At 36.0% G+C, this 19283-nt stretch overlaps 1 protein-coding gene across 3 annotated transcripts in view; it reads left to right on the top strand.

The window, feature by feature from the left end:
* The window catches only part of PCMT1 (protein-L-isoaspartate (D-aspartate) O-methyltransferase), a 31318-nt gene that overhangs the window by 8646 nt on the left and 3389 nt on the right, over window positions 1–19283 (top strand). Inside the window, exons 2-7 of one of the 3 annotated variants that reach the window (XM_012655550.1) lie at window positions 2200–2304; window positions 3506–3537; window positions 6744–6848; window positions 8725–8845; window positions 9589–9674; window positions 14378–14547. In XM_012655550.1, the coding sequence (XP_012511004.1) occupies window positions 2200–2304; window positions 3506–3537; window positions 6744–6848; window positions 8725–8845; window positions 9589–9674; window positions 14378–14547 (619 nt within the window). Of the gene's footprint in view, window positions 1–2199; window positions 2305–3505; window positions 3538–6743; window positions 6849–8724; window positions 8846–9588; window positions 9675–14377; window positions 14599–19283 lie in introns of all 3 variants that reach the window. The other 2 variants (XM_012655551.1, XM_012655553.1) reach the window with 2 other exon arrangements.

Genomic DNA, 19283 nt, shown 5'->3' with positions numbered 1-19283 from the left:
TTAGCTGTCCAATTAATTTCTTTCTATTTTTGGTAGAGATGGGGTCTCGCTCTTGCTCAGGCTGGTCTCGAACTCCTGAGCTCAAACAATCTGCCTGCCTCGGCCTCCCAGAGTGTTAGGATTACAGGCGTGAGCCCCCGCACCCAGCTCTTTGATCTATTTTGAGTTAATTTTTGTTTATGCTATGAGGTCTAAGGGTTGAATGTCATTCTTTTGCATGTGTCTCTCCAGTTTTCCCATCACAATTTGTCGAAAAACACTATTCTTTCATCATTTCTTTTTTTTTTTTGAGACTGAGTCTCACTCTGTTGCCAGGGCTAGAGTGCTGTGGCACCAGCCTAGCTCACAGCAACCTCAAACTCCTGGGCTCAAGCAGTCCTCCTGCCTCAGCCTCCCAAGTAGCTGGGACTACAGATACATGCCACCACACCCGACTAATTTTTTCTATTTTTAGTTGCCTGGCTAATTTTTTTCTATTTTTAGTAGAGATGGGGGGGGTCTCATTCTTGCTCAGGTTGGTCTCGAACTCCTGACCTCAAACAATCCTCCTGCCTGGGCCTCCCAGAGTACTGGGATTACAGGCGTGAGCCACCATGCCCGGCCTGTTCTTTCATCATTGAATTGAAGATCTTGGCACCTCTGTCAACCCACTGACTTTTAAGTTCCTTTCTTATAGCCAGTACAATGAATTTCCAAGTCCCAGACCTGCATTAAGTATTTTAATACTTAGTATTTTATTCCTCTTTTCGAGAATGATTTTATCTGTATTTCATCTGTGTCTCCTGCTTCCTTCTCCTCTTTTTCTTGGAATCTTTTAAACCTGACCCCTACTATCTTTACTGTCTGTACCCACAGGCTTATAGAAGTAGCAGGAGCTTCGTTGAAATTTTTTCTTCCTTTTTCTACTTAAAGGAAATTTGGAGTCTGGTTATTCTTTGTGTCCTAGTAATGGGATGGTGTAGATCATGTATAGTTTTGTTTATAACCCTTTTTGATCTTAGGTTGAGGTTTTTTTGAGTATTTGTGTGGGAGAACTCAGATTCTGGTGGCCAGCATTACCCTCCAGAACTTGGAAGTGCCACAGTTGGTGAATAAAGTAAATTAGTTTGCATAAATATTTTAAACTTCTCATGATGCCTTTACTGAGGTAGTCTCATTTTAAAATAGTCACTTAACTACGCCACATTAATAGTCAAAATTAATGTAATCATTAATTTGGCTGCATTTAAAATGTAGCTAAATGAAGCAGGGCATGTTTTGGTTAAAAAAATTTATTTCTGGATTGTTAAAGTCAAGTTTACAAATTTAATTTTATAGATTTTAGATCTGTGAGGGTGTAAACTATGCTGTCTTGTTTATTTTTATACTCCTAAACATGAAGCACTGTGTCTGATATGTATTAAATAGTAAACATACTGATAGAGTAAATAAAGGCTTTCATTGCATAATAAAAGGCTTTATTGCATAATAACAATATGCATGGTACCATGAGGGCTTTTCAAGTTTAACATTTATTTAATCTAAAAGCACTAATTGTTGGGGAAGCCAAGTATATATTATTGATCTTGCTTTCCTTCTTGAAAAAGTCACTTTTCCCAGGCTCTATAACAATGTATCTGCCTGATCTTCATCCTGCCTCTGTGGCTGGTCCTTCTCATCATCTTTAAAGACTCCACTTCCCTTTGCATATCTCTTAAGTGTTGGCTTTTGTTTTTGTTTTTTATATATCCTTACCTGGCCACTTAATTCACTTCTATTACTTCTGTTGCCATCTGTATAAATATAAATTTATATTTTTATCCTAGATCTCTTTCCTGAGCCCCAGATCCATGTGTCCAACTGACTACTGAGTATCTCCACTTGTATGATTATTCTTTTCCTCTTTAACTCGGATCCTTCTTTAGGATTTCTCATATCAGTGAATGGCATCGGCATCTCAGCCATTACCCCCACTCCTGACCCAAATCCAGTTAGTCAGGTATGCATTAGCTACTAAATATAACACAAATCTTTCTACTTTTCTCTGTCCTTACTCTCAGTCACTGTTAAAGACCAGGTTGCCATTATCTGGGCCATTTCAACAACTTCCAGTCCGGCTGCCTTCCAGTCCCAGTCTCTACAGTACAGCCAGAGTAATTATACTAATATACATCTGATCATGTCACTCTCTGCTGAAAATATTTGCCTCATCCATTTCAGAAAATGGAATCATCAAGACAGATAAAGTATTTGAAGTAATGCTGGCCACAGACCGCTCCCACTATGCAAAATGTAATCCTTATATGGATTCTCCACAATCTATAGGTAAGCTTTAGATTTCTGAAAATGTCACATTTTTCCTCATGTATTTTATGAGTTTTGTAAATAGAAGAAGACTAGGACACAGATATTTATTATAACCATGTTAATTTGAATTTTGTGACTCAGTAAATTTAATAATCCCAAACATATCCATTTTAATAAAATGATGTATCTTTTTCTGTTTTCTCAAACAATAAATAATATATATAAAGAATTTAAAAAATTTTAAAACATGAAAAACAAAACTTTTAATGAAAATTTACAGTTTTAGCTGAGTGCTAAGTTTTCACATTAGATTGCTTTTTACATTAGCATTAATTTTTAAATTAATATTTAAAGGAAATAAGTGGGCTTAAGTTATTACTGACTTCTCTGCTTCACTTGCCCTGATTTTTTGGCTTGTGCTTGTTTTCAGAAAGTCCCGTATTTAACTCCTTCTCCTGAAGCAGGTTTTGCTGCACTGCTGAGCCTTGGCAGTGGGTGCCTTTGAGGCTTAGAAGTGCCTCAGGATTCTGTTGGCCAGCTGCCATGCTTATCTTCTTTTGAAGCACTGTAACAGTCAGCAGAGAAGATCCTGGGGAGCTTTTGAACCCCGAAGGCACCTGCTGCCACCACTCAGTGAAAATTGCTTCAGAAGCAAAAAGAAGCCACCTAAATAAGTTTTGAGAAGGCAACACTGGAAGAAAAGAAACCAAAAGCTAAAAACCAAGAAAAGATTATGTGAATTTAACATCATCAGATGATAAGATAAAGAAGTAGTTTATGGGTCTCTTATGCTACTTTGTCAGTTGTCTGGTTTTTTTAAAGTTGCTAGAAATATGAAGCAGTTTAATTTTGCACACTTCCTAGTATATGGAAGCTTATCTTATATAAATCTGAAGAAAAAGCAAGTCAAAAATATATCAATTCTCAACTTACTGAAATTCTTCCTTTCTTAGCTAACTATACAGGAGAAGAAATTTTTAGGAATAATGGGACCTTTTTACTAGATGAGCACATTTGCCTTGGGTATGATTGTATTTTCTGTTTTTAACTGCTGTATGTCAGTACTCTAACAAATAAAAGTTTTATTTTCCTGAGATCATAAAACCTAAAAAAGAATTACTGTGAAAAATAATATATGGATGTTAGAAAAGGAATTATATGTAATATTCAATATATTTTTGTAGCTGAATGCATCAGTAGTTCTCTTCTTGTTTTGCAGGTTTCCAAGCAACAATCAGTGCTCCCCACATGGTAAGTTAACTTTGTTAATTTGGTTACAGATGAATCACATTTTTCTCCATGATCATTTTCTTCAGTAAAAAAGGTTTAAAGAAAGTTTTAAAATTTCAGTTATATCAATTTTATCATCTATGAATTATATGTAAATTGGTAATAAATATTTTATTTTCCTTTTCTGAATACGTTATTCTGCGTACATGGTCTATAGAAGGAGCTCTTTTTGGTAGAAACTGTCAGATTAAAGTTTTTGGTGGTTGTCATTACGATCTATGACATGTAAAAATTCTACATAAAAGATTGTTTAGTGATGAGTTAATTAAAGGAGAGAATATTTTAAATAGTATACTGACATGTTATAGAAATCTCAAGTTGAAAATTATTTCACATTTTATTTGGAAAATTCAGTAGAGAATAGTTAAGTATGGCAGCCCTGAAGCTGCACAGGTCCTTGAGAAGGACCTATTTTAAGTGATTTCGCATTTTTAATCTGTTGAGAATTTTCTTGGGTTTTAAATGTCAGTATTTGAATGAGTACTCTGTTGGATTTTGCTGGAAAGAACAATAGCTTTTCTGATTCTCTGCAAGTATTGGGGGTTGGATAAGCTCTTATTTAAACTTGATACTGATAAATTCTATATATTTATAGTGAATTGATAATCAGAAGAAACCCGGGAGACATTTATAAAAATTGAATAGAAATGGCTTTTTAAAATATGACAGAAAACACAGAATCCATTTTAAAAACCTGATATATTTCACAACATAAAAATTTAGGATTTCTGCAGAGAAAAAAATGTTATGAGCAAAAATTAAAGAAGAAAAATTTTTTTTTTTTTTTCGAGACCGTTTCACTCTGTTGCCCGGGCTAGAGTGCTGTGGTGTCAGCCTAGCTCACAGCATCCTCAAACTCCTGGGCTCAAGCAATCCTTCTGCCTCAGCCTCCCGAGTAGCTGGGACTACAGGTATGCGCCACCATGCCCGGCTAATTTTTTTTTCTATATATTTTTAGCTGTCCAATTAATTTCTTTCTATTTTTGATAGAGACGGGGTCTCGCTCTTGCTCAGGCTGGTCTCAAACTCCTGAGCTCAAACAATCCACCCGCCTCAGCTTTCTAGAGTGCTAGGATTACAGGCGTGAGCCTTCACAACCGGCCGGGCATAATGTTCTTTACCTTTAAAAATAAGGACTTTCTCTTATAGAACCACAGTATAGTTATCAAAGTCTGGAAATTAATATTGATGTGACACTGTTAGACAATTTACAGACCTTATTTAGGTTTCATCAGTTGTTCTGATAATGTTCTTTATAGGAAAAAATACATATCACATATGATTGTCATGTCTTTTTAGTTTTCTTTAAAGAAACACTGAGGAGGCCAGGCGCAGTGGCTCATGCCTGTAATTCTAGCACTCTGGGAGGCCGAGGCAGGAGGATTGCTTGAGGTCAGGAGTTCGAGACCAGCCTGAACAAGAGCGAGACCCCGTCTCTACTAAAAAAATAGAAAGAAATTATCTGGACAACTAAAAATATATAGAAAAAATTAGCCGGGCATTGTAGCGCATACCTGTAGGTAGTCCCAGCTTCTCGGGAGGCTGAGGCAGAAGGATCGCTTGAGCCCAGGAGACTAAGGTTGCTGTGAGCTAGGCTGACGCCACGGCACTCTAGCCTGGGCAACAGAGGGAGACTCTGTCTCCAAAAAAAAAAAAAAAAGAAACACTGAGGAACAGTTACTCATTCTTTTGTGGCCTTGAAAATTTTTATGAATGTAGGCCAGTTATTTTATATAATGTCCTCAGTTTGGGTTTGTTTGATGTTTTCTCATTATTCAATATGAGTTATGTGTTTTTGCCCAGAATATCCCAGAAGTGATCTTTCTTAGCAGAGGCATTTGAGATCAATGTGTCCCATAATTGTGATGTTAACTGTGATCATCTGATGAAGGTTGATGTTAACCAGATTTTTCCACTGAAAAACTTTTTTCTCCACTGTACTACAGTTACTATTTTTCCTTTTGTGATTAATAAGTATCTTGGGTGAACACTTTGAGGTTATATAAATATCTTGTTTATTCATCAAATGTTAAGCCATTAGTTTTGGCTTCCATTTATCATTTTTGCCTGAATCGGTTATTAATGAGATGGGTATCCGAAGACAATTTTCTAAGTTCATTTTTTCTATATTTATTAATATTGGGAACAGTTTCCCCTATTCTCCATGTATATTAATGTATGTATAGAATTATGTATTTGTCACTGTAGATTAATGGATGTGTATTTTTATCAATCAAGATCTGGTAGTAAATGTGCTACTGGATCTGATGATTTTTAATAGTGAAAACACCAGACATTTAAGGACAGCTTTTGAGATAAAATTTATTAGTTCCAACCTCATGTTTTGGAAAAGCACTGAGATGAAAGTTTAAAAGAGGATGAGGTAAGAAAGGTTTTAGTTCTTGGTTTAGTCCAAAGCATAGCAAATGTGATTTTATTTATAATTTATATATACTGTAAGCATAAAAATACATATCCTTTGGCTCCTTGAATTCTACTTCTAGAAATTTATCATCTAGATATACTTTATAAGATTTTTATATAGATTATTATATTATTAGTCTACAGATATACCTTATACGTTTATTTCATCTCTTTTTGTTATGGAAGATGGGTGCTAACTTAAATATCTCGCATTAGTGGTATTTGTTATTATAACACATCCATACAAGAGTGTACTCCTTAGCCACAAAAAAGAATGAACAGGCTGGTTAAGTGTTGCTATGAAAGGTCTTTCAAAATATAATAAATGAAAAAAATACATGTATATTTATTTGCATATGCAAAGAATGAATATTTTTGGAAGGAATCACAAGACACTGGTAACACTGATTACCTTTAGTGAGTGAAACTGGATAGTTGGGAATGGGAGTGGGGAGGGGACTTTTCCCTGTAAATTATTCTGTCTTTTACTTTGAATTAATTAAATTTAAAAACTTCACACACTAGAGATCTAAAATTACTGAAACACTTGATTTAATTGTAAGAATTCTAATCAAACAGAATTTTCTTATGTAACTCCTGTGTTGACATAAGTATATATGTTTTTATTGTCTTGGTAGATGACAATAGTAGAAAAATTGGTAGAAAGTTAGCAACTATATATATGCCATGGTGTGTATACTTTAGAGTCTTAAATTTATATTTCCCTTGTTTTCTTTTGGCAGCATGCGTATGCACTAGAACTCCTATCTGATCAGTTGCACGAAGGAGCTAAAGCTCTTGATGTAGGATCTGGAAGTGGAATCCTTACTGCATGTTTTGCACGTATGGTAGGAGCTTTATTTTTCTTTGTGACCCCCACAGAATATTATATGATTTGGCTGTATGTTTTTTTAACCTGTGGTTTTGATGTTTGTTTGTTTATTCTATTAAGATTGTTTGTTTATTAAGATAACAGTTGGAGTGAGCATCGCTTAGGATGTTGTTGCAAGTGACAGAATATTCAACCCAAAATGGCAGAGCTAAAAGGGATTTTATTTAGTTAGTATAATGGAAAAGTTTAGGGGTATATCTGGCTTCTTGTGTGACTGGATTTAGAAGACCAGATGTTGTTATTGACAATGGGTTTCTCTCTGCTTTTTGGTTTGGCCTTACTTTCCTCCACATGTTGGCTTCGTTATCAGGCAGACTCTACTCTGCCCTTGTGATCCCAAGCTAGCGGCCAGTAGCTCCCAAACTACATTCTTTCAAGTTATCACTTGGCAGAAAAGAACAAAGTTTCCAAACACTCCTACAGGTTTATTGGGAATGAAGGTAGAGCTTCTTTTACATTATAAAAAGTGCTCTTTAGAGAAATGCCTTGTTTATTATACTTCAACTTTTATCACCAGAGGCTTATCTGGTAAGCGACTATTCAGAGTATAAGCTGGGGACACACTAACGCACCTGGAGTAAAGGTTCATCTGTGCTCAGATAATCAAATCAGTTTGGTTATGAGAAATCTTGTGCCTACAGCCTAGATTGGAAAATTCTGGTCTAGTTAAGTTGGGATTTAACCTTGGACTAGAATCCGTGTAGCTTGCTGTAAATATATAATCAGCAGACCCAGTAGAATGTAAGCTCTGGGGAGGTGGAAACTTTGTCTGATATTTTTCATTGATGTATCTATCCTAAGCATCTAGAACAGTGACTGGCACATAATAAGGATTCACATATTTTTTAAAGTTATTTGCTTGTTTTTTAGAGGTTAAGTCCTCATTAATGGGTATCGGGGATTTTTTTTTTCTCTTCTCTTTTTCCTGTCACTCTTGGTTGTCTGGCACAGGGATTTTTTTTTTTTTTTTAAAGGTTAGAAATAGCATTTAATTAGTAACTTGTTCTCTATACTTGAAATGTTTATGGTTATAGAGGAATAGTCATTTTTAAAAATAAGTTTCTGAATTATCATTTTTAAAAAATTAGAGTTAATGTTTTTGACACATTTACCATGTGCTAGTCCATGTTCTAAGTGCTTTTCATGTATACTTTTATTTAATTTTCATATCCTTTATAGGGTATATATGCTTTTCCTCCTCTTTTTATAGCTAAGGAACCTGATTCATAGGAGAGGTTAACTTGCCAAGGTTATACTGTTGTAAATAAGTGATGAAACTTGGATAAGAACCCAGGTAGTCTGACTTTAAAGCATTTATTATTAAAAATTTTTTTACAACTAGTATTAATACTTGGGCCTTTTTATGTTTTTATTTATTTTTATGTTTTCCACTAATGGCGATAGAATCAAGTATAGAAACCCATTCCCTTCAAATTTTTGTGGAACATTTTAGTATTTAAAGTTATGCTTTTAGATGAAACTTAAATTAAAAATTATTGCATTACCTTTAAATGTTGGTAATTCTACTTCAGAGTTCTGGATCTAAAATAGAAATCTAAGAAAGATATAATTTTTCTTAGAATAAGTTTTTGTAATTTATTTTAGCTTTTAGATTGCTTAAATATAATTATTCAGTGAGAGTGACAGTTGAGAAAGTTGTACAGGTAAATAATTTATGATAAAGTGAGTGTTTAACAATCTGATTGGAGGCTTAAGCTGTTTATTTTTTATTTCTTGTTGTAGAATATGATTTAGATAAGGAAACACTTCAATGACACTTTGGAAAAACAAATTTAGCCCAATGAGCTATTGAATTATTTTTTCTTTTTCAGATTGGAGATAGTGGAAAAGTCATAGGAATTGATCATATTAAAGAGATAGTAGAGGACTCAATAAATAATGTCAGAAAGGACGATCCAACCCTTTTGTCTTCAGGAAGACTGCATCTGGTTGGTGAGTATCAGAAAACTTTAAAAATTTCTTCTCCAGAGGATTTTTATTTTCAAAAGATCCAATGCAAGATAAATAATACTCAGACCTAAATATCTCACTTTTTACATTCTAAGTACTAAAAAAGAAAAACAATTACTCTTTTTGCCTACTTAGTGTATAGCATTGTATCTCTTTGTAATTTTAATTTTGTATTTCTTTCTAACCAATGGGGTTGAATACTTTTTTCATGTGTTTGGCCATTTGGATTTCCTCTTTTGTGAAATACCTATTAGATATTAGATCGCTTGTATTTTTATTTGATTTATAGGGCTTCTAGCCCTTTGTTTATATATATTGTAAATTTCTTCTCCCCCTTGTGGTGTGCCTTTTCGTCTTACTGGTACCCTTTTGATAAATAGAAATTTTAAACTTTAATGTAGTCAAGACTTACCAATTTTTTCCAGTGCTTTCTGTGTCCCGTTTAAAGATACCCTGAAGTCATGAAGATATGTCCCTATATTACTTTTTAGAAGCTTTATCATTTTGGCTTTTCACATTTAGGTCTTTGATATTTCTAACATTGATTTTTGTATATGTATGAGGTAGGGGTCCAGTTATTTATTTTTTTTCATATGAATACACAATTGTCCCAGGATCATTTATTGAAAAATCTATCCTTTCCCCATCTTAAACCCCCTATACTAGAATTCTTCACATTAGGTTTGATCTTAACAGGTTTTTAAAGCATACCTTTTTTCTTTCAGTGGGGGATGGAAGAATGGGATATGCCCCAGAGGCCCCTTATGATGCTATTCACGTAGGAGCTGCAGCCCCAGTTGTGCCCCAGGCAGTGAGTTGGGATTTTATGTGTGTGTGTGTGTTTTTGTGTTTTATTTAACTAATACTCTAAAAGATGATGTTCAAAATATAATTAAGACTTTTGGGTCATGCATTTTGGTTACAGTTAGCCGTTACTCTTTTTTTTTTCATATGCAAACAATTGTATAAATAACATGAAAATTACTAAACCCCTGCTGTGACTGTCTTACTTGAAGCAATATTTGATCCAGGTAAGAACTAGGACAACAATAGAATTGGGAAAATCTCTCTGGAGTTCATGACCTGATAATCAGTTTGGTGAAGTTTTATTATTCATAAATATGAGAATATGCAAGATTATGTTAGGTGCATGAGAGACACTAGGAAGTATTTGTCATACCTTGTACCCTCACAGAGCTTATACTCTAGAATAGATGTGTCTCATATGTAACAAAGAAATTAATGATATGATAGCATATCATTAGTATGTGATATATATTGGATGGAAAAGCAAATATATGAAGGAGAAAATTTTGCATCGAGTGGTCAAGGAGGCTTCACGCAGGGATGGAACTTGAACTGAACCTTAAAGAATAGTATAATATGCATAGTTGGCAATGAGAAGGAAATGTATTCCAGTATTGTATATTATTATTATTATATTTTTAGAGACAGGGTCTTGCTCTATTGCCCAGGCTGGGGTGCAAGGTATAATCTATCATAGCTCACTATAACCTCGAACTCCTGGGCTCAAGCAGTCCTCCTTCCTCAGCATCTCAAGTAGCTGGGACTATAGGCATGTGCCCCCACACCTGGCTAATTTTTTTCTATTTGTTTTTTTATAGAGATGGAGCCTCGCTATGTTGCCCAGGCTAGTAGCGTTGCACTCCTGGGCTCAAGCGATCCTCCTGCCTCTGCCTCCCAAGGTGCTGGGATTACTGGCATGAGCTACTACACCCAGCCAGTATTGTATATTATATAGTCAAGGAAATGTTTAAGGTACAATATTGATTTTTCATTTTAGTAAAACTCTGATAAGCTTATTTCTTCCCTTAATAATTTTTAAGTTCACTGAAATGCTAGGTTTCTATTATAATATATTTTACATATTCTTGACCAGATAACCATGGGCTGGATGTGACATTGTCTTTTCTGCCCAGTCTCATCTGTTCCCCAACCTGGAAAAGGTTCTTTTTTACATGTTTAGATCAGTTATGAGAAGCTGAAAGTTGGGAAATTTGTTCTGGTTATTGACTTACATTGGCTGAATGACTGGGAAAAATCACTGATCTCTCTGGCCCTGTTGGTTATCTGTTTAAAAAAAAAAAAAAGGTAGATTAAACCAATGGTTTTAATACATTTTAATTGAAATATTAAAATAATTTTAAAAAGGGTACAAGTCATAAATGAACATCTGAATAAATTTTCACATATGAGCACAAGACCAATGGATTTTTAACTTTTTTTGAGACAGAGTCTTGCTCTTTTGCCCAGGCTAGAGGACAGCGGCTTCAGCCTAGCTCAGAGCAACCTCAAACTCCTGGACTCCAGTGATCCTTTTGCTTCAGCCTCCTGAGTAGCTGAACTACAGACACATGCCACCACGCCCAGCTAATTTTTTTAGTAGAGATGGGGGTCTCACTCTTACTCAGCCTGGTCTTAAACTCCTGAGCTCAAACAGTCCTCCTGCCTCAGCCTCCCTGAGTGTTAGGATTACAGGCGTGAGCCACTGTGCCTGGCCTTGTTTTTGGTTTTGTTTTTTTTTGGCAGCCTAGAATGAGGAGTTAAAATCTAAAATATTACTAGAACAGCGTTTAAATGAAGGGGGTGGGTATAGGGCTTACCTTCCCTACTAGGACCCTGAGGCTTTCCAGTTTTAAGGTAGCAGAGTACAGCTGTTTATGTCTCCTGTTGGATATCACTCCAAAACAACTAGAAAAACAAGAAACAGAAACCCAAACTCCATACTAATTAACCAAGAGATTATACCCGCAATCCTGAACTCCGCAGTACGAGAAAGTAGAAAGTAGATGGAATAATAGCTGACCCAGGAGGGTGGAGGAAGTGGAAACCAAAGAGACTGCAAAGCAAAATATCATGCAGAAACAGTTTGCTCTGTAAAACTCGGAAAGCGCTTAGGAATGGAAGGCATTCAGACCTTGGAATCAGAGGTGAAGCATGGGTCTGAAAAGAGGGGATGATGCTTGAAACTCTTTATAAGAAATGATTAGCCTTAAACCCCAAGTAAGAAAATTTCCCAAAGCTGACAAATTCTGTAGTTTAAAAAGCTCTACTGAGTGCTCAACATAATGAGTTTTTAAAATAAGAAAAAGGAACCATAATATCATCATGAAATTTCAGAATATTAGCGATAAAGAGAAGATTCTAAAAGCTTCCAGAAAAACAAAGCAGATCTCCTGTTAAGGATTGGTCATCAGAAAGGCATCAAGTTGCAAAATAATAGCATTAGAATCAAGTCAGGAGCAAATCATCAAAATTCTGAACTGAAAATTATTTCTAACCTTGAATTCTATATGCACACACATCACCAAATAGAATAAAGACAGTGTTAGACTTGTAAATCTCAATCTCTGTCTTTTAAAATATTCCAAGTACTATTTCACAAAATGCTTCTGGAGGAATTGCTTTAATAGTATAATCAAAATATGAGGAAATGGGTTGGTTGTGGTGGCTCATGCCTGTAATCCTAGCACTTTAGGAGGCTGAGGTGGGAGGATTGCTTGAGGCCGGGAGTTCGAGACAAGCTTGAGCAAGAGTGAGAGCCCATCTCTGCAAAAAAATAGAAAAATTGGCCAACCATGGTGTGCGCCTGTAGTCCTAGCTCCTGGAGAGGCTGAGGCAGGAAGATCACTTGAGTCCAGAAGTTTGAGGTTGTAGTGAGCTATGATGACTCCACTGCACTCTAGCCAGGGTGACAGAGTGAGACTCTATCTCAAAAAAAAAAAAAAAGGAAGGAAGAGACAGACCGTAGGAACAACCAAAAGAGGAAACCAAGTAGGACATCTTGGTCAGAAAGAGGTACAGGAATTCCCAGGATTATTGCAGAGGAAAGTCCCAGGATGAAAGCTAAGTAGCAGGCCTGGAGCCAGTCCAGATTTGGAGTCCCTAGAAGCAAGTCCATCTGCATAAGAGAAAAGAAAAAAAGCACTAATTAGATAGGTTTGACTGTGTGAAATTTTTGTTGAGAAGCTGTTGGAGTGTAGAAGGATTTACAGATAGTTACAAAGAAAATTAAGTGAATGAATGAAAAAAGCCTTTGATTTTAGCTGCAGGGAAAACAAAACTATTAATATTATATAAGAAAGGAAACAGTCATTGGATACCTCTTGGCTCAGCAGCAAATCATATTTACACAGTCATCACTGAAAATGATTTTACTAAATTATGATTGGTTAGATTAGGGCAAGGAAGCAGAATGTATGTTAAGAGAGCTCAATTCTTACATAGCATATATTTTGAAATATAAAGGTAAACACTAGAAGACAGCAGAAAGGATTTAAGATGACTGGATTTAGGAGCAAGATTGGGGTGGGAGGAAGAAATCTGTTTTTTTGTTATAAACCTTGAAATTGAGAAAAACAACTGAAAGAATACTTAAAAGTATTACTTTGATAAAAATTAAAATGAAAACTAAATTTTTAATTGAGGGCACCCTTCTCTGGGGTAATAGATATTATCCAAAGTAAGATTTCTTCCTTTTGATTGATGGTGATCTGTAAGGCTATATTATAATAAAATGGTAAAATATGATTTAAAGGTTTTCTGACTGGAGGGGCTTTCACTAGGTAGTCTTGGTTCTTCATTAATAGGAATGTCCTTGTTCTAATGCTGTAGGGACTCCAGCCCTACCTTCCTTCCTCATGGTACCAGCAATCCTAAATTTAATCATATAACTAGGGTTCCCTTATCTTTGCTTCAGTGATGTCCTAGATTCTAAAATAATAGGATAGGGATTCCTTGCTGATTTCTATACTTCTCCTGCCCTATCCCTTCATTTCAACCCACAGAGATTCAGAACAGGCACACAGGCATTAGAATATTATACTTTGCCCTTGGCCTCCCCAAGAGGATAGTTCTACATTAGGTGGTTCAGTTCAAACATTTGGAGCACCGTGGTTGTACCAGGTATTTACTGTATGTTAGATGCTAGGAGCACAAAGATAAATAAAACACAGTCCTATTCTCAAGGAACCTGTAGCTTAATAGAAGAGGCTGACAGTTGAGTAACAGTATAACAATCAAAGTATGTATAAGTTTGAGTAGCCTTTATCCAAAATGCTTGGGACCATGAAAGTGTTTTGGATTTTGGATTTTTTCAGGCTTTTTTGGGTTTTGAAATACTTGTATATATATAATAAGATATTTTGGGGATAGGATATAAGTCTAAACATGACATTTATTTATGTTTCATATATATCTTATACACATGCCTGAAGGTAATTTGATTACAATATTTTTAATAATTTTCTACATGAAACAGTTTTGACTGCCACCCACCACATGAGGTCAGGTGTGAAATTATTTACTTGTGTCATGTTTCGGATTTTGGAGCATTTCCAACTGTGGATTTTCAGATCAATTTGCTGAACCTGTATATATTAAATAAAGTACATTTCTGCTTTCTGCCCGTGGACACACTTTTACAGTGATGTAAAAGGACTATTAATATAAAATCTATAACTTGGTATATATATGCTTTTCTTTTTCTTTTAGCTACTAGACCAGTTAAAGCCTGGTGGAAGATTGATATTGCCAGTTGGTCCTGCAGGTGGAAACCAAATGTTGGAGCAGTATGACAAGCTACAAGATGGCAGCATCAAAATGAAGCCTCTGATGGGGGTGATATACGTGCCTTTAACAGATAAAGAAAAGCAGTGGTGCAGGTGGAAGTGATTTTATTTTCTGCTCTTCCTCCACACATGCAAGGTGAAAGGGTGTGGATTTTAAGACATTAGACTACAAGAGCTGTTTTTTGGTTGTCACCTTTATGCTACTCCATTATAACATCAGAAATTCATTACATTAAAAATGTGAAAATTTTGCATGCTCTGCCCTTCTTTTGGTTTAACTCATATCTTTGGGAAAGGGAGAGTGAGACTTGGTTGGCACAAAGGTGTTTTTTGTTTGTTTTTTAAGAGACTTTCAGCTGCAGTTCAGTACTTTCTAAGGATATTTTTTTCATTATCGGCCACTCTGTGTTCCTATATTTACAAAGCATTTTTATAGCTACTGTATTGGCATGGAAACAAAGGCTTCGATCTGGAAAAGAAGGGGCCTTGGTCTCTCTCTGTTGTATTAATACCATTGTTGTAAGAAGGGGAAAAGAACAGTTGTCTCAGTTTTTGAAAGTGTTAGAATCCCAGAGAGGACATTCTTTCAGCTTGATTTATCTCTTTTAGTCAGATTCATAGATGTCTGACAGCCTGTACCTGTTTTTACATTCAGTCTTTTTTCAGAGCCACCATAAGGAATAAACTTCTCATCATTCTAGAGGCCAGCCAATTTTTAAGCTATTCTTGGGGAGGGGCAGGGATTCCATAAGCGACCTAGGGAGTGCCCAGGTCTCACAAACCCACCCAAGGGCCAACAGCATGCAGCAATTTTCAGCACAGCATGGCTCATTGTAAATATAATGCCCACTTTTGTTGTATGTCTCAACATAATCTGAATATTTTGTTTGAAGCCAAGATTTCTCTTCTCTGTTTTCTTCCGGGTCCTACTCCCTTCGATGAGAGGGAGTGAGATCAGAATGTAAACGTGCCATTGGCTAAGATTACTTGAAGTTAAATGCCAAAATAAGAAAGGCTTTATAATTTCTTTATGTTAGAACCTATTTTTATTTGACATAAAGATTCTTATTTTAAGATAATTATTTTCTTAATTAAAATGGTGATAAGTTTAATAGACCTCTCAATGTTGTTTTCTAGAAAGAGGAAAGGTATTTTTTGAATGAATGTTTAATTGCAAAAATGGTAATGAATCTTAGTTCAAAGCTGTGTTTTACTTTGAATTAAATTCAGATCAGGCTTTTTTATTTTTTTGAGACAGAGCGATTTCTCACTCTGTTGCCCAGGCTAGAGTGCCGTGGCGTCAGCCTAGCTCACAGCAACCTCGAACTCCTGGGCTCAAGCAATCCTCCTGCCTCAGCCTCCCAAGTAGCTGGGACTACAGGCATGTGCCACCATGCCCAGCTAATTTTTTTCTATATATTTTTAGTTACCCAGCTAATTTCTTTCTATTTTCTTTTAGTAGAGACAGGGTCTTGTTCTTGCTCAGGCTGGTCTCGAACTCCTGAGCTCAAACAGTCCACCTGCCTCGGCCTCCCAGAGTGCTAGGATTACAGGCGTGAGCCACTGCACCTGGCCCAGATCAGGCTTTTCTGAAATATCTTCCTAGGAATTACATTTTATTCTTTACCTATAGCTATTTTCTGTGAATTCTAGCCTGGAGCATAGCTACTTCTTAAAAAAATTATTTAAAAAACTATCTTTTCAGTTAGAATTAGATATAGTTATTAACTATTTACAACCTTTCTTCATTTCTAGTATGGTTTATATGATTACATAATATTAGGTGATTACATAGAATATCATTACATGGAAATTTGATACCAAGTAAAAGTTCATATTCATTAAAAAGTTTAAAATGTTTCTTTTTGTACACAATAAATATTAGTATTAAACGTTCTGTCTATAATTTAATGATGGATTTATGAAAAGGTAGTTTGTTTTTATAATTAGAGGTGAATTTACCATGAAGCTTATGGAGCTGAAGCTCCAGAGCCCTTTCTTGCTAAGGTCCTTTCTGACCCTGTTCCTAATTTTATGTGATAGTCTTATTTATTTTTTTTTCCTTCATAAAGAGGTTCTCCTAATTAAAGAAGCCTTAGGACCCCAGAAACCCTGAATCTACCCTTGATAAAACCAAACTATTTGTTAAAAAATTTAGAATAATTTTTAAACTTATCGACAATTATTTGGTCATTTGCCAAACATGTAAATGTATACCTGTTTTTCTTTTTAGCCTTCAAATTAAAAAACAAAATCAAGCAACTTTTACATTTTGCATCACTGGAAAACTTTTTTCTAGCTGTACCAGGAGGACATTCTAATTTTTTCTGTTATAGATTTTTTTAATCTCTTCGTTCAAATATATTTCCTACATCCATAGATATGGTTCTAATTACAAAGATACTCAGTTACTTGATTGTAATTCTGGAAGTTTAAAGCATATAACTCAAGGTGAAACAAAATTTAGAAACTATATTCAGAACAAAACTTACCATATTAAAAAAAAAAATTTGTCCTTAAAAATTACTGGAAAATAGGATATTTGAGAGGGTACAATATAAACAGTTAACTTAAAATCTTGACTGTTAACCTGCTATTTCTATTTGTGTTCATAAACTATATCATCAGGGTCTAGGCAGGAAACAAGGCATACTCAGCTAGGATTTTGAAGTGATTTTAATAAAAGGACTTTCAGAGAAATATGGGAAAGATTATGGGAACCAGTAAAGGATGATGTTGTACCCAGGGACCAGGGACACCCAGGAATCTTTTACCACTCTAGGTCTAAAAGGGAAAGGGAAGGAAGCAGTTTTACTGGAACCCTTGAGAGCAGGGACAACCCAGGTAGCGGATGGAGGAGGAGGTTGGTTCCTGACAGGAGCTGTAGTGACAGAGGGAAGTAGCCCTGACCAGATCTATGAATCGCCTCAATGTTCTTTCCTCCCACGCTCCTCTGTCTTACCGGGGCATCACGTGGGCCAGACTTGCTGGAAGTCAGAGGAAGGGGCCCTGTGGCAAATGTGGTCTGAAATCAGTTCTGACCACTACTTCCTTCCCCTTCCCCCTAAGTAGGTACCCCTGCTGCTTTTAAAATTTAGGTCTGGAAGAGATTTGAGAGGTCATGTAGCTTTTATATGCCCTATTTCTGTTCCCTTTAGGCCAATCTATACTTAAACTGTTCTTGACAGAAAAAAATGTGTTTATTTTAAATTTCCTTTGGAAAAGTAACATCTAATACCTTTGCTTGGCAATTCGTTCTGTTGTTAAATATTTTTTTCAGTGTGAGGACCTTGTTAATGTCATTCATTCAACCAGTATTTGTGTACCTGCTATGCCAGGCACTGTACTAGGTGCCAGGAATCTTCAGCTGTGAATTTGAAACTGACTGTTCTCATGGAGCTCATATGAAGAGGCATGTAAGAGATCAAGACAAACAGGCAGTTACAGTGTAGTGTGTTCAGACTCACAGTAAGGAGCAATTGAAATGTTTCAGCCAGGCAGTGAAGTTATCAGACTTACATTTCAGAAAGATAACTCCAGCTGTCATGTACACACTAGATTGGAAAGGGACAAAACTAGAGTCAGAAACAGGAGGGGGCTGTAAGAGTTCAGGGGTGAAATGACAGTGGCCTGAATTAAGGCAGTGCTAGTAAGGATAGAGAAAAGTGGATTGATAACTACATCTAACAACTGGTCACTGTTTTCTAAGTGTCCATTCCACATTTGGGAATTATCATCTAAAATGTTCCTTGGTCAACCTCTTGCTAGGCGAGATGATTTCTGTTGTTTCAGACTTTCTTCAGGATTAATTTAACAACTCACAGTGCTTTCTTAGGAACCATCTCTTGTTTCTCACCAGCTTTGCATCCTTCTTTTACTGAGGGATCCAATGAGGATGAGATCCAATTTTTGCTGAGGAGGTGTGACAGAAACCATATTTTAAAAAATGAGAGCTAGTGGGCATGCTGAATTCTAGTACCAAATAGAGCCCCAAGCTTGAATGTAGGCTTATGTCTCCTTATACCTGGAAAAAAGTCACTCGCAATTTTGGTGGATTAACAGAAGGTGAAAGAATGCCGTAACTACAGGCCATAGGCCATAGACCCAGAATCTGTGGTATTATGTTCATGATTGTGGATATGTAATACTGGTATTAGTTGCTTCAGAAATGGAATGCTTTTAAAATTTGTATTTTAAATAAGTATCTTTATTATATATATATAAAAATCAATATTTTGTTAATCTGGTGAAAGTTTTATATTTGGTTTTGGTGGGGTTTTTGTTGTGTTTTTTTTTTTTTTTTGGTTTTTGAGACTGTTTCACTCTGTCAGCCTGGCTAGAGCACAGTGGCATCATCATAGCTTACTGCAACCTCAAACTCCTAGGCTCAAGCGATCCTCCCATCTCAGCCTCTCAAAGTGCTAGGAGTACAGGTGTGAGCCATTGCCCCCTGCCTGATTGTGCATTTCTAAGGTTGACAGCATAGGTCCTAGGGTCTCAAGTTGACCCTATGTTCCATATTCTATATTGTTCCTTTTTTATTTTTTTACATATGTTATAGCATTGTGACATATTTTGTATCCTTAAAGCCAGGGATATATTGTTACTTTTGAAATTCTTTTTGTGTCTCTCATAATGCATTGTGTGAAGCAAATTGTACAAAGCTTTTTTGGGGGGCGGCGGGGTGGGGGAGGGGCAGAGTCTGGCTCTGTTGCCCAGGCTGCAGTGCAGTGGCGTCCATCATTGCTCGCTACAACCTCAAACTCCTGGGCTCAAGTGATCCTCCTGCCTGACGCTACAGGCATGTGCCACCATGCCTGGCTAATTTT

Source organism: Propithecus coquereli, unplaced genomic scaffold (assembly GCF_000956105.1).
Source record: "Propithecus coquereli isolate 6110/MARCELLA unplaced genomic scaffold, Pcoq_1.0 Scaffold48, whole genome shotgun sequence".
Classification (NCBI taxonomy): Eukaryota; Metazoa; Chordata; class Mammalia; order Primates; family Indriidae; genus Propithecus; species Propithecus coquereli.
This window is presented reverse-complemented; position numbering and strand designations above follow the sequence as displayed.